Below are 25,704 nucleotides of genomic sequence, written 5' to 3'. Positions count from 1 at the left end.
CCAAAACAATCAAGCATGTGATAAAAATATCAATTCTTTATAATACAGTATTGCTTTATAAACAGATGGAAAAGCTAAAAGCTTTACTGGTCTTTGGTGTGCCCGGTGAGGGAAAAACTCATGATTTGTAAATCAAAACCCAAATTTGTTCTTTATTTAAAAAAAAAAAAAAAAACAAAACAACAAAACAACCCAACAGGTCATGGTGTGATATGAGGCAAACGGCTTTGTGGATACACACAGGGAGCGTGCCCGGCCCCGGAGGAGCAGGAATTTGGGAATTCCAGACCCTCTGACCCACACATGTCCCCAGGGAAAGCCAGGAAGGGGGAACAGGGAGGGCTGGGGACCGTGCTGAGAGCAGAGAACAGCCCGCGGCCACGGGGGCATGGCCTGAAGGGAAGGGCAAAGGGAAAGAAGAATTGATCAAATCTGCTCTAATCCAGAAGCGTGCAGTAAATACTGGATAAATGTAAAGACACCCAGAGTCGGGAGAGAAAGGCCCCTCCCAAACAAGAAACAAAGCCCTGTTCTGCATGTGAATACATTCCTCCAAGACAGCCAGAGACAGCTTGTTCAGGTTAAAAACAACGAGGACTGACAGGTTGTGCAAAGTTCTCCACCACTCACTGTTCGTGTGTCGCTAAACTAATTAATTTTTCTTCATTAATATAATCCTCCCCATACCCTCACCAAAATCCTATTTTGGTCAAGTTAGGGTAGTTAAGGCATTTTGACGAGTAATTACAAGGTGATTTAAAGTAGATATCTAACATTATGCCAATTGAGGAATAGCAGATAAATTACTGAAGAGCTCCCAAATTAATCACTTATTATAAATGAAATGCCTGTTACAAGCATGATGCACTGAAATATAGTAAAATGACATGTACATGGTACATGTTAAATGACCTTAAATAAAAGCTTGACATAGTTACGCAAATATACAGTACAAGTCCACAAAAATTCTTTAAACAAGTTGAGGTAACCTCAAACTTAAACAGTTTTAATACAATAAACCAGGTAGTAAAAATCTCCTCTTGAGAGCAGATAAGATTCCTTACTGACCAAGTTTAACTGCACTCACCTAAACAGCAACATTACCCGACTTTTTATATATAAAAACATGGCTTTAATTTATTTCTACATACTTCTCTACCAGCAAAAAAGTTAATGAAAAACTGACCAAAAATATATATATCTTTACAGCTCTCAGCTTTCGTATGAGCCTCAGGAAAGGAAAAGGAAAGCTGGCTGGAAGAGGGGGGGGAAAACGTGAGCTACTGTCATTGCAAAGGAAATGTCATATTGCAAAGTGGCTGTTAGATAACTGTAAACATCATTAAGGATCATTGAAACCCCTAAACTTCAGTTAAAATGAAATGTAAGCTTTGCTGATTATTCATTAAGTTTCCATTTTCGTACTCGCTGCCGCTGCCGCAGCAGAAGCGAAGAGGTGCCTGTTTGAGTCAGGAAGGATCAACTGGACTTAAACTGGTGCAGCATATTCTGTTCTACAAGCAAGAGTGGCAATTATTAACACAAATTATGTTTTATATCAACAGCAGAATTATCTACCCAAAGTGAAGACGCTCAGAGTTGAGGATGAGCTGTTTTGTGCAACCTCCCACCGTCGCATTCACCATCATCCCACGCTGAGATGGGTTCAAATGCTGAAAGACCTCAACTGTGGCCAGCTCGGCTGTTTGAGACTGAGCTAGGATTTTTGTTTTTTTTTAAAAAAAGTAATAATTATCCACAGCCAAAACATCCAGAACCAGGCCCATTATGGACGAATGATCTGCAGAACTTTTAAGATCACAGTTAAGCACCTGAAATCACAAAACACATTTGCATCCATATAACTTGAACTAGGTTTGTTTGAAATCTCGTACTAGAAAAGGCTCCTAAGGCTGACACCATGGATGGCAAGAGCAGAATGTTTACAGCAGTTATAAATCTCCTGAAAACCGGAGCTCAGAAACACGAAACCTCGGCTATCACTGGAACAAGACTATGCTTTATGGAACTGGGTCTGGGACACACCCTCAACAACAGCGAACGTTCCTAGGAAATAGAGTAATATGCCCTCGTGCAGAGGCGTTACCTATTGATCTAGTTTGAAAGGTGATCAACCAATCCTACTCCTTGGAAAGTCACATCTCCAACGCAGCAACGCAGCGGGATGGATCTTCCCCTGTTCCAGACAAGGACCAAGCTCTCAAAGACAAGCTCCAAGCCTTGAGCTTCTTCATCTCTTGCTGGCAGACCAAGGCCAGTGGACTACGAGCGGTTCTTAGCAAGGGCCTCAGCTGTGTGTGGGGCCAGGCTCCGGGCTCAGGGCCGGCTGCCCGGAGCAGCTGGAGGGAAGGAACAATCCTGCCAGCAGGAAACCGGCCGGGGGAGCTGGGACAGCGCCAGGACCTCAGTCTGTGTACTCGGCTACGATGGAAAGAAGGACGGTGATGTCGTCTGGTTTCCCCCCTGCAATGGAAGCAAAAAGCCTCTTATTTCATCAAACCACAGTGGCTTGGTTGTCTTCCGATGATCTGTGACATTCCCCGTGGAAAGCTCTTTTAAAACTGGTTCAGGTAGACACAAACTCTGCCTCCAACACCTCCTTTCCAAACCGAGGGGCGCAGTGACATTTAACACAGCACAAACCCACTCTCCTCTTAAGCTCCAGTGAGATCAAACGATGAAAAGGAGGTCAGAACCTTGAACATTGCTGGTAGCTGGCAGAGCACAAAGCCTGTTTTCAGCAGACTCTTAAATAAATGCACAAAACACCTGACACTGCTTTGTTACACGTAAACTGCCATGGAATCAGATCTCCTCAGAAATTTCCACCTCTTGAGCACTTTCTCCAGCACTGTATTACCTCAGGTCTTCCTAAAAGCTACTTAACATTTTTAAGAATTATTTTTCAATCCTCAACAACCAGAGCACCACACTCAAATCCTGGAGGAACGGCCCAGAAGAGAGGTTTTGTTATGTGGGAAGTCAAACCGATCCCTTGGACTCTGGAGATCTGCAATGTCATTACTGAGGGACTGAGCTGGAGCAACACAGCCCAAGTGTGACAGCTGCTGCCTGAGGAAAGGGGCTTAAGGTTCTGAAGGAAATCCTGCCCTTCTGATCCAGAGATGAGAACATCTTTACTGGCAGAATTTTATTCATTTATTTAAAAGTAAAAATAGTTAAAAGAAAGGTGTTTGCTCTGGCTCTGAGGTCTGCCAGGTATTTTTGCCAATACCGTTCTAAAGCACAGAAGCAGAACCAACAGAGAGATCAGTATGGGGACGCCAGTGGTACAAGGGTTGCAAATTTCAACCAAAAAACCAATCCAAAATCAACCAAAGAGTGGGCAGAACCTCAGCAGTAAGACAAGACCTTAAAAAAAAAAAACAAAAACAAAACCCAAACAAAAAACTACCCTCACACAACACCACCCACCCACCCAAATCCCAGCAACAAGTCCAGGAGCACTGGAGAACTCATCCCAGGCAGGATTCCTGGGGTGGGAATGCACAGATTACATTAAAAATAAAACCATCAGGGCGCTGTGTTCTCCATGCTCCAGCTGCTTCCCCACGGGAGCCTCCTGCTCTGCAGGACCCAGCACGGCCTGTGCAGGCCCTGGGGGCTTTCCCAAATCCCACACAGGCTTGGTGCTCTGCTGCCAACCGCATTTCCTACTGTTCTGTTTTCCTACAGGATTTTGGAACAGCAGAAGTTCACTTTGCTAAAGATGTCTCCAAGACAGCAGCAGTGGGAGGAGGAGAAGCTCTCACCTCTGACATTCAAGCCGTTGTCACAGGCAAACTGTGCAAAGGGTGACATGTACGTGGGGTCATAGGCCAGCTCGTGGGCTTGCTCAGCAATGCTCCGTGCAGTCTGCTGGATGCTCTCGTAGTTGGAGTTCTAAATTCATGAGGAAAGAAGTTTATTCTTATTCAGATGTCTACAGAAGTTTCTGGTGCTGATCGGTGTCAGGTTTGGAGATCCCTCACTGCAAAAAGAGCCTCCCCCATTCTTTAGGCTTTGTAAATTGGGTTACAACTGTGGATCTTCACAGGGGACGGCCTGACCTCAAATCTCCACCAGCAGCTCAAGACTCGGGTTTGGAAGATTGCCAGAATTTAGAAACTTAGAAGAATAATACTCAAAACAGACTAAACCGTGTCACCTGAAGGGAACAGGGCATTTGGCAGCAGTCCCTGCAGGGCACCCTGCAAGGACCTTCCCTCCCTAGCAGGTTCTGGTGAAGTATTTGTTTTATCTTGAGTGCAAAGTCTTGCATCTCTGGCTCCCTCACAGCAAATGACAAGAGCACCCTTGGGGAGAAGGGGCACTTTAAAGTCATCTGAGAAAAATGCACTGAGAGCACACACACCTTCTCCAGGCTGTGTTTAAAGAACATTTTTGTTCCCTGTTTGAGTAATTCTGCTGCTTTCCTCCCAGGCTTTTCTCACTCCAGCCAACATGACAGACAACCAATGCTCTTTTTGTCTGTAACCATTTTTAAATGCCTTGTCATTTCAAGAGCCTTCCCTGCAGGTTTGGGAATTAGCAGGCATTTATGTGATTAACTTTTGGCTGAACCTCTTGGGGAACTCCAGTGCCTTTCCCAAACACGCCAAAAGGTGGAGCTCAGCCTTCTTCCACAAGGGAATTCCAACTCCAGTGGCCAGCCCGGACAGCCTTTCCTCTGTGCATGACAAGGGTGTGAGGTGGCCGCAGCCCCAGTGACACATTAGTGACCTGTGGAGCTGCAGGAAAAGAGGAGGCCAAATTCTCTTAAAACCACACTGTAATTCTCTTATTTGCATTTCACAGCGAAATAGTTTCCTCAAGGAGTTTATACATATTGATATCTCCTTAAGTGTACTCTCCTTTCTGTAAGTCAATAGCCTGAGGCTAAATGTTCCCAGCCAAGCTAAAATATTTTAATGTATTCTTACTATTTAAAAAGAACATTTGTGGTCACTAATGTGGAAGAGTTGACAGGATTTTTTTTTTTTTTTACAGAACACTGAGGATTTTCAAACACGTGCAACCCACAATTCAGACAGCCCACACTATGTCAGAGAAACTGAAAGTTATTTGAAGTGTAAGCTCACCCTCAAGTAACCCAGGAGGGGATTCTCTGTTTTCCTGTGTCTCATCTCCAACCTGCAGGTGCAGTGCGTGGCCAAAGGCAGCACCTGCTACTGAACATCTCCTTCCCTTCCCCCTCTCCCTCCCTCACCAGTTACTGACAGGGAACCAGCTGTTACTTGGGAAATTTATGCCCAAGCTGCTGCTTCTGAGTTCAGCCTGGATGCAGATCCAAGAGAAAACCCTCTGGGGTCATTGTCCCTTGCACTGCTCGCACGGGGTGTTATCTGAAAAGCCTTTTAACGATACAGCTCTTTGTGGTGGGGTTTCTATACAAAACACAAAGGTTTCAGGAATTAGAAGTGAAAGTAGTAACTACAAAGGTTTAGCCAGCACAAAAGAGGTGAGAGCTTGAGGACACACACACTCACCTTCAGCTTTTTCAACTCCTGCAGGATCATGTAGTCAGGCATGTTGTCGAACAGCCCGTCAGTGGCGGTCAGGATGATGTCCCCAAGCTGGACATCGAAGGACGTGCTGTCAGCAGCCTCGGGGCTGGGGATGGACAGAGGTTAAAGGACTGCAGCCCTCACGAAGACGCCACACCCCTCAACCAGCACATCCACAGCTCTGCACCGCTCTGCTCTTCGGGGGTTTGTGCAAGAGGAAGGGATAATCACTCGCTGTGGAGCTTCAGCGCCAGGATGGGCTGTGGGGAAAGCCCCACTACAGCCCCTGTGACTGCCAACGGGATTTGCAGTTAAAATTCCCACATGAACAATCCTGCAAACCAATCTGCTGCAGGAGTGTGTCTCCATGGAAACCAGTAAGCAGAATGGCAGCTCAGGGCTTTCTTATGCTCATCCTGAAGATATAAGAGAGTGATACTTGAAAGGACAATTCATAACAGGCCTGGCCCAAACACTTCAGGATTCTGAATCACTTTCTAATTCAATGGAATATGAAACATGTCTGGAAATCACTACCAGGAGAGCAGAGTCTGCTGGAATGCTTGTGTCTAACACATTACACAACACCAAGAGGAGAAAACTCCCAGTTTGGGCACGAATATTGCTGCAAAATCTGATCCTCAGAAGCAACATAACAACAAACCTTTCATTTTTAAAGACTCTTCGGGGGTCTGTAAAAAGGAGAAATCGCTGCATCCCAGGCCACTGGGCTCTGCCAAAACACAGAGGAGCTGCTTTGCTCAACTGATGTGTAGCTACAGGAAGGCTGATGGAGTTAAGATTGCCTGCCTATGCCCATATATAGCCAAATTCATCACTGAACTGGAATAACAAATAAAAAAGGACAAGAGAAGCGTTTCGACAAGGAGCATGAGTACTAATTAACGTCAGGAACAGTGCAGGAACCAGCCAGAAAGCTGTAATCATGATTCAGAGCTGAAGAGTGGGAGCACATTTATCTTGTGCTTTCCTTATTACTGGATGACTCAGATTACTTGGCCTCCCCGACTTCCACTGGACATTATCAATTATCCTTCTGCTCTTTGTTTATATGATCTTCCTATGGATGACAGAGACTCTCAGAAAAATTAAAGATTTTTTTACAGCTCTGGAATTTCAAGGGATCATTTAATTTTAGTCTAACAAAGAACTTGGATCACTGAAGGGTTCTAATTTCAGAGTCCTACCCTGGCTTCCTCTCAGCAGTTGCAGGATGAAGAAATAAAACCACACACAAGAACGGTCGGGAATTTCAACAGCTTAACCGACACTTTCAAAAAGAGCTATTTTGGATTAAAGTCTCAACCTTTACTGCATCAGCCCGGATACTGCACAGAATCATTTAGGTTGGAAGACTCAAGCTCATTGAGTCCAAAATTTCAGCTGCCTACGGCATTCCCTTTATTCCATGGCCACACTTTGAAGAGCCTGTTCCCACCTCCCTGTGTTCAGATGAGGGAGATCACTTTAATGAGTGAGACATTTTGAAAGCTGCATTTTAACGCATCTTTGAAAGCTGTTTATTTGTGAGTTTATTTCATATTACTGGTGAGACTTCACATAGTCAGGATGGATCAGCCTGACATTCCTAAGGGAAGACACAAGAACAAGCCTGCCTTTGAAACAACTCATTTCTGTGAACAGATTGTCCTTTCCTCATACTCTCATTCCCAGCTTGGTGTTCTGCCAAACAGTTTTTTTGCTGGTTTTGGTCAAATACAATATGCTGCTGGAAACAGCAAGTTGGAAACACAAGTTACAGTCACATGTCCCTCTGCTCTATTCTTCAAGCACTTGCAACCTTGGTGCCAAGATATCTAAATTAGCTACTCCAAACAGTCCCAAGGGAGCACAGGCAGGGATTGGAAGCAGAGCTCTTCTGGAAGCCCAGCCACTTGTCCACACATCAGCTCTAGTGGGTGACATCTTCCCATGGATTAGAACAAGCCCCTGGCTTTGGGAATATGCCACCATCGACAGTCCAATAAATTCAGACTGTGCAACAGGTACAAAGTCAAGTACAAGGTGAGAAATGTTCATGTCACCCAAAGAGGGAGGGTGGCAGGTGCAGGACCTGACTGGATACCTGCTTATATCCCATGTGGAACAGAAAACCCCACAGCTCCAAAACTGCAACTTTTTGGGAGCTGGTTACACGCACAGATTAAAAATCAAGGTTCCTCTTCCCCCTTACCTGTCACTTAAGACGACTCCTTCTGCTTCTGGCGGAGCTATTGACAGTTGGAAGGGAGTGTTGAAGTAATGCTGCTGCTCATCGGATCGATGGACGACTTCTCCACCTCTGACTACCAGAAATCCAGAGTCTCCCAAGTTGGCTGTATGTAAACGATGACTTGATCTGTCCAGGACTACTATACAGGCTGTGCTGCTCCCTGCAAACACAGTGACTGCATCAGCCCTACAGAAACTGCTTGTTTTCTCACTGATCTGATCATTAGTTTAATTATTACAACATTCATTCAAGCTTAAAAGTTATGAGAAATGGAAATACTCAACAATGCCAAAATGCTAGAAATCTTTGCAACACAAACTATGATTTTTGTGTAGAATTTACTCTTCCTGCTTTGATTTTGGTAAACACGTTATGCTGACAAATACCTGTTTTGTTTGGCTTTATTTACAGTTTTCCATCCCAACATATGTCAGCACATTCTGCTATAGGACTGGATTTACAGAACTCACATAAAATACTGAAATTCCGAAATCATGGAGATAATAGAATTCTAGCAGCATCCAGACAATGCTAGGAGCTCTCCACACAGTTTCGCTCATCAGCTGTAAATAAGCCACACCAAGTAAAGAATTGTTTGCGATTAAGTATTAGGTCCTGCTGCATTTCTCTGCTCAGAACATGAAATGCTTTTCCTCCCAGCCTGGCTCTGCAGAAATTGCTTCAGGTTTAAAAAATAATAATCCTGTCATGTCTTCAGGACAACAACTCCACAAGTTTAAGGGAAAAAAATGTTTCAGAGACAAATACTATTCCAAATTAAAGTAATAGCAGAAACATGATGTCAGCTGTGTTTGGAACTATCCCAGCCCTGCTTGAGGGCACTGAGGAATTCTCCATTCATTCACTGGGAAGTAGCCACCAACTGTGCCTGGTTGCAAGCCACAAAAATGCCGTATTGCAAAGAAACCCAAAACCCTGCACAGCAAACAGCAATTGCTCAGTTCTGCAAACAGGACAGGACAGCTGAGCCATCAAAAGACCTTTCAATCCCCAAGAGGGGAAATACAGCTACAGCAATTCTGCCCCACATCACCAGCTTGTGGACTGTCTTCACCTTCTACCCTCGTGTTCTTCCAGCGGGATTTTCCAAGCACAGCTCCATGCTGGACAGACCACGAGCTCCCAGTGAGCAAAGCTTAGGATCAGGCTTGCTAGTGCAGAAGTCCAGCTGGCTCCAGGCACTGCCTGTTCCAGACAATTCCCTCTCTAACACAGAGAGTTCCCTGCAATGCACTTGCCCTGAATCTGTTCTCTAGTGAATACACAGGACCTTCTCCATCCTTAACGAATGTTAAGTCAAAGCAGTATCTCTGGAAAAAAAATTTGATTTTATAGTGACAGTGTCCAAAACTGTGCTGCAACACAAGAGAGATTCAATAAATGGCACAGTTTCCTCTCATTTCAGTTTTATATTATTTGCTGGGTTCAATCCTGATGAACAAAGCATCCAGGCTTAAAGCACAACAGCAAGGAGAAGTTACTGCCCAATTAATCCTCCCTAATGAAGTCTTCTCCTGTCCCTTTACTTTAAATAAACTCTAAATGCTCATTGCTGTGGTAATTCCAAAGTTTTATTCCTCCTTCTAAAAATACTGCTCTCAGTTAGAGGAGAAACACTAAGGATCATTAGTTTCAAATTCTAGCTCTATTAGCAGAGTGTAACCAGGAGGCCATGTGGGGAATGCAGATCTTGTGACTCAGCACATGCTGCTTTTCAGCCCTGCAAAGGTCAAGCCCAGCCGAGCTGCTCCGTCTCCAAAGGCACAGGGAGAGCTCTGGCCAGTGCCCCACTTTGGAGCTCACTTCCAGCTCTACACCTGCTTTGCACAAACAAGCACCATCCAACACACCAAATCCTAATGTAATTACTGACCACTGCTATTTCGGTGACACTTAAGGTCACTCCTGAGGTTCCAACCTATTCTTTAGGCGTATAATGCGAGAACATCTGCTCCCAGCTCAGCAGACAAGTTAAATATAGCCCACACAGCACTGCTCTGGCACAGGAGCTTAAGGTCAGGTGAGCTGCGTACATTTCATGCAGGGCAAACATTTTCTTGGTGCAGAAGAGGTCTCATGTCCTTTAGAGAAGTGTCCCCTTGGCAGAGCTGTCAGCTGAGACCAAGTGTGGCCTCTCTATCAGCTCCCAGTCCCCAGGCAGCTGAATGCCCTGTGTCCCATCAATGCTGACACGGGGGTATGTGAAGCATCTGCTTCAGTTGGCCTTCAGAAAGATCAGTAATGAATGCCCCCACAAAGATTTATAAAAATAATGCTACCAGAGATTGTGTGATATGAACGACTCAAGTCAATCAACTGGGGTTTGAGTCCACTGGACATAAAAGGCAACAGGAGCAGAACTACATCCAATTATGCTCAGAAAATATTCCTCCTTGCATAGTTGAAGCAGAAAGCCACGATCAGCACCAGGAAGAGTTTTCAGCAGAGAACAGTGATTTATACATATAAAATACAGAGTGAGCACATGTGCACAATCTGTTCCACTGCAGAACTCGCTCTGCAAACTCTGGTGAATTCACCCTTCCCACAGAAAGCCTTTCATTTTATATATAAATACACAGACATCAACACTCCCTGCATTACTCAATTAATTAAATCAGTTTTAGAGAAAATAAGGACGCCACTAAGGCGACTGCATTTCTATGTTTTGAGTTAATTAAGAGAAATTAACTGCCTGCAGATTTGCTGTAGACAATGACAAGAGATGCAAGCACCCTACAGCAAGGCCACGTGTAACACAGATTGAAGTGACATATATCTGGTGTCTTACCAAGCAAAGGTACTTTGTTCTGCAGCAGCTCACAATAGCCTGCGGTGAGAATTCCAACAGGATTGCTGGGAACAAACCGTCCTTCCTTCACTAAACGTTCACACGTCCGCATGAGAGTCCCTGAGAACTGAGAAGGGTCCACCCCGTAGTCTCTCCAGCCACCAACACCATCTGCCACCCCTGCAAGGAAACACAAAACCAGGGTTACCTCAACAGAAATGGCTTTCAAAGCAAAGGGTTTCATTATTTAGATCACTTATGATGGTTAGGAACTAAAATGTAGGATAAGGCACCTGCCTGGAAAACATTCTTGATTAGCAAATAAATTTCTGAGTATTTTTAAGGTAACTTCTGGTTTCGGCTCCTGGACAAATCTCCAAATATAGTCTGAACTGCTGAAAGGAAGGTAAAAGTCTAATGCTGAGAATGAGGAGGCTGATCCCAGTAGAGAATAAATAATGGGATATTTGGGGATAAGATGGGGATTCAATCCCATTTACCTCTCATCAGTCCATTACAGGGAAGAGGTTTTAATAATTTTAAAAGTGAAGGTCAACATTCTAACTAGTACAGAAATGACACAGAAACTCTTCCAGCTATTCAGCAGCACAGTTTTTTTCTCCTCATATAAAGGACAATGATTTCTATTTGGTGTTCTCAATCTCTGTAGAAAGTAAAGTGCCATTTTACAAGTGTTTTCCAAAATCCACGTAACCAACACAACACTGGGACCTACTCCTTTCAAGGAGAGTTTGCTGCTTACAGCTTCAGCCAAGCAAGAGAATGAAAACTGACTATGATCCAGAGAATTTTCAGTTATTCAGAATAACCTGGCTATCAGAAAATGAGACCTATTCTGCCAAAGTCTGGGAAGCTTCTAAGCAACAGAGAAAACAGTGACTGTGATCATGGAAAGGGGGTGAGCAGCAGACACATTTTCTGCTGGTCATCTGGTTAAAGAACTTTGAACTTCTTCCAATTGCCTAAATGATAAAAGCAAAATACTGCTGAAGGTATTATTTGAGATTAGAATGTTACTATGTGGAAATTTTTCCCAAAATCTTTTTGATCCTCAGCACAGGACAAACCATTTCAAGCAGAGATTTCCAAAACACAGTAAAGCTGAAATATGCTCACGATAAAAGCAAAAAAAGGGAATTTTAGTGCTCAGATTGTGCTGAAGGACAGTATCCTTAGGAAAAAAAAAAACCTCCACGATTATCAAAGACATGAAAATGTCAGTGAGAAGATAAAACTCAATTTCCTCATCTCCAAACGCCCTTCACATGGGACACGGTCTGAAACTGAGACGGAAGGTTTAGAGCCGACCTTGGCGTGAACTATAATCTGACAGGAGGTTATGGCCAGATTCTGCACAGCCTATCAACATTAATCAGATTTCTCCCTAAAATAGTGCACAACCTTTTAGACACCTGCTTTGCCCCTCTCCTTTCTCAGAAGAATGTTACAGGAATGCAGATCCCTGCATTCACCTCTTTGAGGAGTGCCCAGGAAGAAGCTCATGCAAAAGCACCCGGCATTCTCAGAAATTACTTTTCTAGATTCTTCAAGAACAGATTCATCCTCTCCCTTACAGGTCTCACAACCTCAGGTTAATACTGGATTAACCCCTTGGCTTTTGCTACCACACAGACAAGTCTAGAGTAAGAGGTTATAAAGGAAAGGTTCTAGATCTGGAACTTGAAGCAGAAACTCAGCTTCAGGTTAAATGATGGTTCTTTATGTGAAGTCACCAGATAAACATTTTTTTTTCCTTCCCTTTAAAATGAACATAGTCCAGATGTATTTCTGCACTGCTCCACTGAGAACAGGGTTAATGCACTGAAAAGATGTTTGAGAACTGCTGCCCAAAGCTCTTGGCTCCCAAGGCAGTCACAAAGAAAGCTCAGCAGAAGTTACAGAGTTCCCTCAAGTGATCCAGAAAATCCTTTTATATCAGTGTTGGGAAACACTGAAACACAAACACTGCAGCTTCAGCACAGAGAACCAGGAAGCCACCACAGCCAGCACCTGAGAAGATCAATTATCAAAACCTATTCAATTTTTAAAGGGAAAATGAGTACACCATCTGACTTTCTTTGTTCAATTCTTACTCCGGGCAGGAAATGTGAATCCATGATCATGGCAGCACCCTCCATACTCTGTCCTGAGCCATGCACTGCCTTTGTCTATCTGTCTATTTCTTGGCCTTGCCCCAAATGGAAAAGGTGAGGGCTTATAAAGGTTTGGGCCAAGACCTTTGATCATCCTGTCCTACCTTCAGAATGGTTTTAAAATAAACCCAGCATCTTCATGTTCTGCAATCTCTGTAAACTGAACAGTTTCACGTGGGAAATGAATATGTGATTTTGAAACAGTTTGAGTAAACTGCTACTGAAATAGATGAAATGTAAATGAGAATAAAGTTTAAGTAAACTTTGGACTATTTGATATACAGCAAATAAGGAGAGGAACTGTTTCAGACTCCAGAAGTAGCAAAACCTAAACACTCAGCTTTGATTAATACCAGGTTTTCCCTCTGTCATCAAAAGAAAAATCAAAGGTGTTGCTATTGGCAGGATCACTCCCAAGGAATAATGCCAAGCTCTATTTATATAGAATACCTTTGCTTTCATCCAAAAAAAAAAAATAAGGTATATATTCAAAAGAATTACCTTTTCAACAAATGCTGAGGTTTTCCTTTGAGCCATAAACCATTGTGTCCCAGTATTAACCATGTTAGAAATTAGGGATCCCAGGACATTTAAGACAAATTGCATGGCTGAGAATTGCAGAAACTGAACTGTACACAAAAACCTTGGGTTTTTTTTTTTTTTTTCATTCATGCCATTCAGTAAATGAGAACATTTTACAGAAAGAACATTTCTGTGGCTATTCCCTGTTCAAGTCTAGGCAGAAATTGCACAAACATCCACGTGACATGCCTGCAGCCAGATGAACCACCACTGTAAATAAAGCAATTGAAAATTTCACAATAAATTACTTCAAAAGAATAAATGCTTCTCAAGTATTAACTGTATTACAGAGATCTTTCAGAATCTCAGAGTTAACACTCAATACATTGCCTTGTGCTGGAAAATACAGAAATATGCCTGCCAGATAAAATACTTGCTGCATGTGTCAATCCAAAAGCTGACTTTTTCCAGCTCCTTAAAGATTCAGAATATCAAAATCTCTCTCAGAGAAACACCTGTCAGGGAGTTACAAGACAAAGCACAAACGACTGATGCTTAAGCACTGAAACTGAGCCAGGGAAGATGAAACTTGTTAAAGCTGGTTTCAAAATGCTAAAAGCACCTGGGATAAGATACCAGCTGAAATGCAAATGTGAAGTTGTTTTGCCTGCCAGCACATGAGCTCCCTGCCGAAGCCCAGGGAAAAGCAGGCAGTGCTGAAAGCTGCAATATCTGCTTTTCACCATTCACTTGTGTGAGTGAGATCCAGGTGTTCTGCCTGGCTCACAGCAAATAGAAACTAAACAGCTTGAAAGTTCCTAACAAAGCCCTGATACTGATCAAACCCTGTTTAATATAAATAATGTAATGAGGGGCAGTTGTGGTTAGCTGGGAAATTAACCTGCCCACGGTCAGAGTTCAAAAGTACCACCCTGTCCAAAAATCTCTTTGAGAGTTGGATATTTTGAAATATTGCATCAGCCAAGAATAAAAATCCCACAGAGAAGCACCAGGCAGGCACAAGTGTGTCAGCAGGAGCTGCTTTTGCATGCAACCACAATTAACTTTCTAAGGCACTCTGCACATCCTACTGAACTTTCAATTTCTTGAGATCCTTTACCTGAAATAGCAATGAATCACTGCTAAAAGAACATCAAAAGGATATTTTTATAACTGAACTTTGCATCATGGAGGCTAAAATGGTAAAAAAAGTGCACTGAGTTGCAGCACACAAGTTTGAAATATAGCACCTAGTATTCGTCAACCTCAGAACTGAGATAAAATGATAAGATTTCTTGTTTTATCGGTGGTGGGATAAATCACACACCTAGACAGGTTCTCCATCTAATGGAAGTCCAATGCTCAAAGCCAGCACTGACCCTCAGCAGCTTCCCTGGATCTATCAGAGCCAAGGGGTGTCTGTCCTCCTCAAGGTTCTGACAAAGAAATAACCCAGTTAAATACAAATCCCTAAGGGCAGATGGTGTGTGACTGCTAACAAGTTCCAGAAGGAGAGGTTACTTATTCACACTGTTACAGTAAAACTTAAACTACCCTTGCATGAAGCAGAAAGGTTCTGGAAGAGTAACTGGGTAAGCGACAACAAGGAGCAAAAAGCAAAGGCAAAGTGAGCAATGATCTTGAGGAACAAACTGAGGGAGAAATGCAGAACTGGAAACATTAAATTGTGCATCTGCTCCCAGAAGAAAGCAACCGTTCCTTTTATCTGTTTCCCACCCCATTTCTGAAGTAGATTTTTACCAGGTAGATTTCCTCCCTATTTTATTCAGGCCTGAGAAATCACTCAGGGCATTTGGGGAGCTCCAGGAGAACACTAAACTATAAATTATTTCTGCAGGCTTTATAAAGACTTCCCCAGTTACAGCTACCTCATTTCTCAAGGTGTTCGGTGACTGAGCAGTGGAAGTGCTGAGGAAGGACAGGTACTGGGAGCAGACACTGAAATAAATCCCTGCCAGCCTGACCCACCTCAGGCTTACACAGCATGGATGAACCAGAGCAGAGAGCAGATCTTCCCAGTGCTTCCTATGGCAGAGGTATGATTAACCCTCACCTCCTGCACTGTGCTCAGCTCTGCTTATTTCCCTCTGATTTCTGACAGAACCTGCTCTTCCTTCTGGCCAAGATCTGTGTATGACTGGAAAACTGGCTGCCGTCAACAAACACCAACAGAATTTACAGTTAAAACCAGTGTTCAACTGGAAATTCTGACCTGAATACTTGTGTGCAATGTCCTTGCAGAAACTGTGGGAAAGAACAACCAGATCTAAGTTTCCTTCTCAGAGGTGACATTCAATGATGCTCCAGACAAGAGAGTCAGGCAGTGACTGTTAATGGGGTGGTTCTCAAGGTGTAGTTTCCCTACAAATGCCAGCAGTGATGCTCCCATGTCACACAGAACATTCCCTGTGAGCTGTTACAGACCCAGAGGCGTGTGCAGATCTCTGTCTCCTCACACTCAGTAGGGGAAAGGTGACTCCGAGGGAGGAGGGTGATTCTCAGCTCCTTTGGTGTGATAAGTTGTGATAAGGCAGCAATCTCTTTAATAGGTATGATACCAAATAAACCACTTAACAGTCCTCTATAACCTTCAGGCCTTCAAAGAAGGATCCCTCCCTCCTCTACAGCTGCTACAACAACCTTGACTTTTCATCTACAAATCCTTTTAGGTGTTGAAGTTTACTTTTCCTGATGACAGTGACACTAACAGTATTCCAGGGCTTTGTCACTCTGCAGTTTAACCCATCTCCTCTGCAGGCTGCTGACAAAATTTTCCAACCAAGTGCAGTTCCTTTCACTTTAGAGTAGCTGCCCTGCAGCACCCAGACACTCCCCTCCCCTCAAAAACCAACCATCAAGAGTTACAGCAAATAGAACAGTTGTCAAATTTTAACTCTGCAGTGAATAACCGGTTTCCTGCTGCCAGACAGTTTTTCCTAAATCCTGGGGGACAGAAATAGTTTGGAAGAGTCAAGTCACACTGGCTACACCCAGACTTGTGCCCAGCACAGACATTGTATAAGTGATGCTGTCACGGGATGAGCATTGGCTGCTGCAATGGTTCAATAATGACTCACACAACAGCTTGGAAAATCCATAAAAAAACGAACAAAGACATCAGGAGCCTGATAAGGCCACAACGGGCAAGAAAAGGCACATCCCAAAATTAAGGAAAAAATGATCACCAGCATGTGACACCTCAGAATTTCTAGAGGTGAAAACCTTGCCTTCAGCGTTTACTTTTGTAAATTAGTGAAATGTCTATAAAACTGTTCAAGGTAATTGAAAACATTTGGCTTGTTCCCTCTGTAGTAAAAATCTTACTTGTATGCTAAGGAGAAAAAACAGAAGGGTCAGAGTTTTGGTTTTCAGCTTTGAAATAAACAGTATTTTTGTCCTCAAAAGTTCCAAAGGCATCAGACATGAAGCAGTACAGAAGGTCTCCCAAAACTCTGTGAGAGATTTCAGTACTCTGAGGGTCTGCACACCCAAGACACTGGCAGTGAATGAACAGAAAAGTACATCGTGGTACAAGCAGCAGAGAAAGGAAACACAGGCCCGAATTATAAAGCTCTAGAGATCAACATTAGCAGTAAAGCCATTCCCTTTCCTTGGGGTGATCCCTAAGGAAAAACTGTTCTGAGCTTCTTGTTTCTCCCTGTGCTCAGAACGGGAAGAAAACGTGCAAAATTGACAGGTATGCTCCAGATAAAAGCAAAAATGAGAGACAAACCCCTCAAGGATTCCAGTACACCAGTAACAGGCCTTATCAAGCCTTGAACAACTATGGGAGGACTGGAAATAACCTGAATCTTCAGCAGCTTTCTGCTGATCTTACTGTGAAAGGATAAAGCTCAGACTAGAAGACACTGTTAAACATTCAGCCTTTGAACTACACAGCACACACAGAACAAAAGAAGTGTTTAGCATTTTGATTCTGCTATAAACACACTGCCAAATCAACTCTTGTTTGACCTAAGAAAATGAATCCCCAAGCACTCATGCCAAGGCTGGGAGCAGCTCTTTCACTGCTCCACCACACCCAAGCCATCCCACACAGGCAGCCTTTCCATAATACACTGGTTCTGGAAAACACTGGCACAGAGGAATTTCTCATTAATTATCTGGCCCGGCTTTGTCACTGATGACTACTCACTCCAAGTGATCCACTCGAAATTTACTGTGTCAAGTGTTCACTTTGGCTCCAAACACGGGAGCCTCTTCCTTAAATGTCAAAAAATAAAGTTTGAAACCCAACACTGTGGCCCAGGCAGTTTTGCTGAGGTGCAGAGTTAGCTACTGAGGGAGAACAAAATTTATGAGGGTCTTTAAAAAAAATCATTAAGGAACCTCAGATTTGTGGCAGGAGTAAGAGGAAATGAGGGCAGGAAAACGCTGGTGGTGCTGAAACTGTCTCTGCAGCAGAGCAAAAGGGCTGGTTGAGAGAAACAGAAACTGGGAGAAAACTACTGTGCTTGAAAACCTAAGAGCTACAGATGAAGAAGAAAAAGCATCAAGTCAGAAGCATCAAAACCCATCTGAACATTCCTGTTTTTGCAGAAAGTACAGACAATCAGTATGCATATTAAAAAAGCAATAAAGAACTGACATAAGTTTCACCAGGGGAGAAATCCCCAAACCAAACAAACCAACAACTTTTCTATGTAAATGATTCGCTTCTTGGTACTTAAGACATCCTGAGTCTGCTGCCCTCTTTGCTGTTTGCTCCTTAAGTGGAGCTACAATTCTGTTTGTTTCCAAGTTGCCATGAAAATTAATGCAAAGACCAACTTAGAAATGCAACTCTCTGTTGATTCCAGCAGGAACACAAGACAAACTGTAGGTCCACATACAGCAATTACCAAATATGGCCAAAAGCCCTTAAACATCATCGAATGGGGCTAAATCTGTCCATTCCCCACACAGAAGAGTCCACTTCAAAGTACAGGAGGTCCTGCATTTGTCTTAAGGGCAAACATCAATTGCTCAGTTATTTATCAGGGCTGGCCCAGCATGAACTTTAAAGGCGGCCAGGGTTAGTCACATGCTAAAGGAAGGGTGTCCAACAGCTAATTCTAATCCCAAAAAGTTTATCTGGAAGAGGCACCACAGAGAAGATGCAGAGGGACCAAAATGCACCCACCAACCTTCCAAAGCCTGAAAGCTGTGGCATCACTCTTACAGTAACAGCTCCCTTGAGAATACCCAGCAATAACTGTTACCTAGCACCAACTTGCAGCTTCCTGAGGAAAACCTCCCGGCTCTGTTAAATGGCAACCAAGTTACAATGACAGCGCCAAACTGAAGAACCACCAACCGCTTCCACAGCGTGAGACAGCACAGTGCAACCCCACCGTTTAAAATAAATAAGTGTAAAAAACAAAACAAACAAACAAAAAAACAACTCACGGGAAGGGAAGAGGAAGCTTTTTTTTTTAAAAGTGTCCAAGTGCTGGTGAAAATCGCCACAACTAACTTGTGCAGCGTGTCAGTCAGTCCAATTCAACCTTGAGTACACAGGAGAAAGGTCAAAGCACTGTCAAAGGCAGCGTTGCCCACGGTCTGAAGATTCTACTGATTATCCATAATTATTCACTGCTTCTAAAATCCGAACCCTTAAGATTCATTTCGCCCGCGATTCTAAACCAGAGAGCGCGATCAGGCCAGAACAAACAACGAAACTGAAGTTTGACATTTGGTTCCAGTCTCAATGTCACTCTGCCTTTCACTTGACAAGGACATTGCACGCGTTAAAATCAGGAAGTGCCTGTTCAAGTGATCTTGTCTGTCTAAATGCAATGCATGTACACGGGGCTCGGGTAGGTTTTAAAGAGAGAGAGAACGTGAAACGCCCTGGGAGCTGTTTCTCTTGAGTTTTGGAGGCACCAGGCCTTACAGGCACCCACAGGTGAAACGCCCAAGCTGGGCCCGGACACCGGGCACACACAACCCCCATGCCAAAGGCGGGCAGAGCTGTAACAAAGAGCACCAGAGCTTCCTTGGGAAGCTAAAAAAGCGAACTCACGGTGACACTGACAGGCACAACCAGCTCCTTTGTCTGAGACAGGGGGTTGAGCAGCTCGCCATGTGCGGCTCCGGGGAGGAAAGGGGGTCACACCGCGAGGCCGGAGCCACCCCAGCCCCCGGGCCGATCACTTACCCAGCACATCCGCGGTGCGATGCCGCGCCACGAAACAGGCGTCATCCCCGTAGCACATGCCTTTCTTGAGGATGCCCTTGCGGAAATCTTTGCCGAAGCCACAGCTGGCCGTCACCAGGCTGTAGTCGCGGGAGTCCGTCTGCGAGAGGCCGCCCAGGACCGCCCGCGCCACCAGCCTGCCGTAGGAGAGCACCGAGAACATGGCGTGGGGCGCCCAGCAGCCGAGCGCCAGGAACGCGGGGAGCCACCGGCGCAGCCGCCTCCTGCCCGCCGAGCGCCCGCCGCAGGGCGCCAGCCTTCCTTGCCCTGCCCGCCGGCCCGCGCCGCCGCCGCCGCTCCGAGCCCTGCCCGCCGCGGACCCTCGTCCCTCCGGCCGCGGTTCACCCGCCCTGGCCGCCCCTGGCGCTGCCCCTCACGGCCGGGCTCGCCGGCAGCGCCCCCGCCTTCCGCGCCACCCCCCCCCCGCCCCCCCGAGGGGGGCTGTGCCAGCTCCCCGCTGCCCGCGGAGCTCTCGGGGCTCCCTCCGGGCTCGCTCCCCGCCGCCCGCGGTGCCCGGTCAGAGCCGCCCGCGCCGCCCCCGCGCCCCGCCGCCCGCCGCCGCCGCCATCTTCGCCGCGCGTGCTGAGGCGAGGTGAGGGCCCCGGCGCTGGGCGGGGCGCGAGGTCGGCCCCGCCTTCCCCTCCCCGCCCTCCCGCCTCCCGGCGCGCGTGCGCGGCGGCGGCGCGCGGCCGCCCCCCATTGGCTCCCCGCCCCGCCTCATTTGCATGTTGCGGGACAATAACAGCGGGCGGTTCCCGGCAGCCCCCGCGGCGCCCCGCCGCCTCTGGCCCGCAATTAGCGCAATTAACGTTCTGCGCACCGGGCACGGCGCGGCTGCGCCTAACCCACATACTTGCCCTCCACGCCCCGCGTGTCTCGCGTGCTCCGAATAACTCGCGGGGACTCGCTGGCCGCCGGTGCTTCGTGCCTGCTGAGGACGGTTATGTGAGTCACGCCGCGCAAAAATGTGGTTTTTTTGATTTTTTTTTTTTTTCAAGGATGACTCGCCCTGTTCTCCCCGGCTCGGTGCGGCCGGGGACAGAGCCAGCTCAGCGCCGTGCGTGAGAGGCTTCTCTGCAAATCCATGGAGGCGCTGGCAGTTAATCCATTTTGGTTTAAGGAACGTGAAATGCCAAACAAAAGCCTCACGAGAAGGGTGTGTTGTGCAGTCATCACTCAAACCCCATAAAAACCACGTTAATTGTGGTTGAGAGTGACACAGAGCTCTTAGCTGGACAACTTCAACAGCAACGACTTCAAGCCATCAATGCTGTAGAGACCCACAATATTCAAAAAGACCCAATTCCTTATTTTTTGCAGCTCGGTTTTCCGTGCTGCTCGTGGGTGTGCAAAAATTGGCTTTGTCCGCTTGGAAGTTCCCAGCAGGCTGCTCTGCAAATTCGTTTAATTCCTCCGGGTGCACGCACGAGAGGCTGCTGCCACTTACATAACCCAAGAGGTAACAAACAACAGAGGTGTAAATACAGCAGAGGCAGGTGTGAAACCTGCCCCCCGAGCTGCCTGCAGTGAAAGGAAGGGCTTTGTGCCACAATCCAGCGACCGGAACGCTGCTGAAGCGCCCTCATTATCACACGGGAGATATTTTGCTCCCCGTGTGCCTTGACAGAGACAATATTTCCCCCCCTCCCGACACTGCTAAAGGCTTTAAGCAATGTGTGAGAATTATCCAGCTAAAGCTGAAATTGTATCCAAATTTAGTAAAAAAAATTGATCCTCCTGTTAGAACAGGAAGAAAGAGAATGACCACGAGGAGCAGCCCAGGCCCAGTGCCGCGGATTAGGGAATGGTTGCCCAGCTGAATGTGCCAATGTGCTGGAGATAAGGGGGTGCTGCTGCCAGGGTGTGAGAGCAGACAAACAAGGTAGCTCATCTCAGTGCCTCACACCCTCCTTTATCAGCAAAGGGAAGCACATATTTGCAGAGTTTCCCGCACAGAATCATTCTTTCCCTTCCCTGAGTCTCGTTCTCCTCCTCTTTGTCCAGGTCCTGTCTAGTTCAAGTCCAGCCTGGCCCAACCCCTTGTTCTGTGCAGTGCCCTGAGGCAGCTCGGGTCGGTGCAAGGTGACCTGTCCTGCATTACCTGACTGTGCTGCTCAGCCTGTGATCCCCCCACCAGCTAAAACTGAGTTCTCCATACCTCAGTGCCGAGTTTTCCTGGGCTGGAAGGGTTCTGTCTGTGCCACTCTGCCCAGCAGCCATGGCTCAAATGCTGAGGAACATCGTGAGCTGACAAACTGATTTGGCAGAGCACGACTCTGTGCTTCCCTAAGTGCTCCCAAGCCAAGGCACACTGTGAGCTCTTCACACTCTTCCATCCGTGAAAGTCTTTGAAACAGCGTCCCCAGGGAACTGGTGGAGTCACAATCCCTCCAAGTATTCAGAAAACGAGCAGGTGTGGCACTTTGTGACAGTTTAATGGGTATGGGGGTATTAGGTTCAAGGTTGGGCTTCACCGTGGAAGTCTTTTCCAGTCTTAATAATCCCATGATTCTACCCCAGGTCACCCACCCGAGTCTGTCCAGACAGCCAGACGACCTCACAATTTACATGGTAATTAGTAACCTTTGATGAACTCTGTCACTGCTGCACGAGGTTGCTGTGCCCAGATGAAAAACTGCTCCTGGTTTTCATTCAGAGGATCTCTGGGCTCCTGTGAGAGATAAAACCCCAACTATTTGTAATAAAACACTTCAGAACTGGTTTTCCCTACTGTTCAGTGTCAGTCTGGGTAGTTCTCCTTGTAAATCCCTCCCAGCCCATGCCCTGCTGCCTTACTCAGTGTTATTCTTGTACCCTGAGAGTCGGTATCCTGCCAAGTGATATTTGTTTAAAATTCCCCAATGCACAAATTTGGCACAAAAACTGGAGCAAAGGGCATCCCCCTGGTTACTGCAGCTGGGTGGAATCTTCCCACCTCAAAGTCCAAGATCTATTTACATCAGCTCACTTAAGCTGCAAAAAACAGAATGAACTCTTCCTGCTAGGCTTGCTCAGACCAATAAATGCACTGGGGAGTGTGAAGCAGAAGTACTGCACAGAGAAATCAACTGCTGAAGGCACAAGCAGGTTTCCAGCTTGTTTTAAAACTGATTCACTCGTAGCTGACGTCAATTCTCCCTCCCAAGTATCTTAGCCCTGAGATTGGAGTGTGATAAATGTTACCTGTAATGCCATCTGCTGTATAGACTGCCCCAGCTCCTCACTATTTATTTAAGGGCCAATCTTGTGCTAGACCAGAATGCAGTTTATTTCAGCCTGGTTTGACTTTGCTTGGACTCTAATCCCAAATGCCTGTCCACGTGGACTTTGAAAGTGATCTGTCATAGGGCAAACCCAGTGTCAGTGCTGAAATGATGACGTTCAAGACAGCACAGTTGGATTAAAAAGAAAACTAAAGCGAAAAGGAATATATGAGACATGAGGAGTCGAGAGAAGATGCAGAGTCAGAAGATCACCAGGAATCACAGAGTGGTTTGAAAGGGACCTCAAAGATCATCTCATCCCACCCCCTCCCAGGGACAGGGACACCTTCCACTCTCCCAGGTTGCTCCAACCTGACCTTGGACACTTCCAAGGATGGGGCAGTCACAGCTTCTATGATGCACATCAGAATCTTGCTGCTTAAACTGTAATTGAGACAGTAATAAAGTAAAACCCTGAACATGTTTTTTTTTAATAAACAGGAATCTGCTGCATCTCAAATTGCTTGAATTTTCATTCTATAGGACCTCCCACATATGGATCACGGTGTCCTTTTTAATTATTAATTAACTCGTGTTGACAGGATAAATTAAAATCTCTCTGATGGAGTACAAGCGTTATGTATTGATGTCCTGATCTTATCCTACACACTTGGAGTTGCTCTTTGGAACCTGTTTCAGAAGTCCCAATACCAGGGTGGGTTTTGTGGTGGTGGGGTTTTCAGTTGGTTTTTCTTAGACATGGCTTTTGTCTTGCCTTTCTCTGCATGACAAAGGTGGATTTTTTTCTATTACAGCAAGTGTTGCAAATGGGTTTAGGTGAACTGTTGCTGTGAGCGAAGCCTTAAAAAGGAAGGTCATGAGAAAACCAGATTAATTCCATCCTACTTTGCTTTTGAACAGTTGCCCACTTCTATTCCACTTCAATGGTAGATGCAGAAAGAATTAATACCTCTTTATTCATCCAGCTCCTGCCCACATTCATCCAGGGTGCAATCTGTGCTTTCAGATTTCAGCAAGGCTTGGTTTTCCTCTTGGAGGCTGGTCCCCTGTGCACCATCAGCTCTGCCAAGTAATTCTGGATGCAAGAAGAATGTATTAAATTCTGTTTTCCCCTGTGCAATGTCATCAGCCCTTTTTTACTGATTTTAAAGGCATCAGAAACATGTAAACTAACAAGCAGGGTTGTTTTAGTATTAATTATCTCATGACTCTGCAGTGGAACAAGAACACAGATCACAGCCAGTGATGATAAATAAACCAAGCACCACTGGTCCCTCCAAACCTGCAAAATTAATTCCAAGTTTCCAACTTTGCAGGACTTGTAGGGAGAAGAAACATCTCCATCCTTGTTAATTGACCATGTGGGAGCTTAGTCAAGGAAGCTAAAGGGGCTGTAAGCCCCTGAATCAGCTTCACCCAGAGGGAGGTTGTATCTCAGCCACATGCTCCAGCTGTCCTCCCTGCAGGATTGACTCTCTTTTTGTTCCTTTGCTGTGGGACAGTGACAGAGATGGGAGTTGTAAAGATTTCCAGGATTTTACTCCAAACACAGGCCCATATTCTCTGCAGCCAGTCCTGGTACAGCCTCAGGGAGAAGCAAAAATAAAAAGCCCTTAGGTGCAATTTTTACAGGTTGTTTTCAAAATAGAAGTGGGTGAAGTCACTCTTAAAGGTTGAAAAAAATTAAGAAACCAAACACCAGCAGCAGCAGTGTTTTGGCCACCTCAGGAACAGCAAAGGAATAAAGAGACTTGAAACCACCAGCTCTTCATCCCCATGGAAGAAGGTGAACACAGAGATTTTGGGTTCCATTTCACAAGGAAGGCAGGTGGGAGGTTATTTTTGGTGAGGTTATTTGGGGGTGCAAGGTCTGAGGCAAGAGTGGAGCACACCAGGTTCTCACCTTTGTGTCACCACGTCCTTGGAGGAACGAGCTTTTTCCATGGGCAAGGATGACTCCAGGGTTTTGCCACATGATGTGGAGCTGCTTCAAACCCATCCTGCAGCAGCTCTTTGATAGCATCAAAGGGCCTCGGTGGCCTCCGTCTTGTGTGACTCCTCACTGCTGTGATGTGGACACTGTGGAATTATTTCCATTTTCCACGGATGGAGCTGGAATTTTAAGAGCTTTTTCGAGCTTTTGTTGCCTTCCCTTCAAGGTGACAGTAATGAATCTGGATCAGGGAAATAAAAACAGATCCAAGAATGAGGGAATTCTTGAGGTTGGAAAAGACCTGCGGAACCCAAAGGAATGATGATCACTTAGTCACTCTCTAGCCCAGTTTTTTCTCCAAACTAGTACAAAAATAAAATTATTTAGGTTGAAAAAGACCTCAAAGGTAACTGTGCACATGAGAAGATTACTAATGAGATTACTGAATATGCTGAGCACTGAGAACCCACAGCATCTTCAAAAGGAGAAACTTAAACACTTCAAAAATTACTTAGAGGAAATATTACTAAAAAAAAAAGTTGCAAAAGTACGCGAAATATAGTATTTTATATCTCACAAAAGACCATTCCCCAGTTTATTTAATTTTTTTAATGTGTGGCCTTCCAAGAGCTTTTCCCCAAACCACCTAGGTGGATTACACTTGGATCACTCCACCTGAAACCCTTCCCGTGGCTCTGAGGGGGCACCGAGCCCTCATCACCGCCGGCCTGGGCTGGGCTGGTCCTGAGGGCTCTGGGTGGCACAAGCGGCCGCCTGGCACCACCGCGGCGCCCATATCCAGCCAGAGCCCTACGCGTGGCCTCTCCCCGAGGCTCTCCGCGCTGAGGAGCGATGAGGGAGCCCGAGGGCGGCTGAACGAGCCGCAGATCCCCGGGGCCCGTCCCCGCCCCGCGCCCGCCATATTCTCGGGGCGCGGCCTTCCCCTCCACCCGCCAAGTCTCGCGAGAGCTGCACCCGCCCTTCTCGCGATGCCCCGTGCGCCTTGGCAACGCGCC

The 25,704-nt window shown here is 45.8% G+C and overlaps 1 protein-coding gene and 1 long non-coding RNA gene across 3 annotated transcripts; both read right to left on the bottom strand.

Moving 5' to 3' along the window:
• Positions 1 to 16: 16 nt before the first annotated feature.
• Positions 17 to 20,644, bottom strand: PPTC7 (protein phosphatase targeting COQ7). Of its 2 annotated transcripts, XM_066199527.1 has the most exons (7): positions 20,385 to 20,644; positions 19,493 to 19,668; positions 10,616 to 10,795; positions 7,765 to 7,963; positions 5,532 to 5,655; positions 3,795 to 3,924; positions 17 to 2,484 (listed from the first exon to the last, which is right to left on the bottom strand). In XM_066199527.1, exons 2-7 carry the CDS (start codon positions 19,548 to 19,550, stop codon positions 2,426 to 2,428), a joined length of 750 nt encoding a protein of 249 aa, XP_066055624.1. In that variant the 5' UTR covers positions 19,551 to 19,668; positions 20,385 to 20,644; the 3' UTR covers positions 17 to 2,425. The 2 variants fall into 2 exon arrangements, with proteins under 2 accessions (XP_066055624.1, XP_066055623.1); XM_066199526.1 differs by lacking the exon at positions 20,385 to 20,644 and having other exon boundaries at positions 19,493 to 19,930.
• A 1,232-nt stretch (positions 20,645 to 21,876) lies between these two features.
• LOC136298896 (uncharacterized) lies at positions 21,877 to 25,610 on the bottom strand. Its single transcript, XR_010723403.1, has 3 exons — positions 24,659 to 25,610; positions 23,705 to 23,830; positions 21,877 to 23,178 (listed from the first exon to the last, which is right to left on the bottom strand). It is a non-coding gene; the product is annotated as an uncharacterized lncRNA (long non-coding RNA).
• Between the last annotated feature and the right edge of the window lie 94 nt (positions 25,611 to 25,704).

This window comes from Chamaea fasciata, unplaced genomic scaffold (genome assembly GCF_029207755.1).
Source record: "Chamaea fasciata isolate MVZ Bird 193981 ecotype frontalis unplaced genomic scaffold, bChaFas1.0.hap1 SCAF_18, whole genome shotgun sequence".
NCBI lineage: Eukaryota > Metazoa > Chordata > Aves > Passeriformes > Sylviidae > Chamaea > Chamaea fasciata.
Note: the sequence above shows the minus strand (reverse complement) of the source record. Positions and strands in the feature narration are given on the sequence as shown.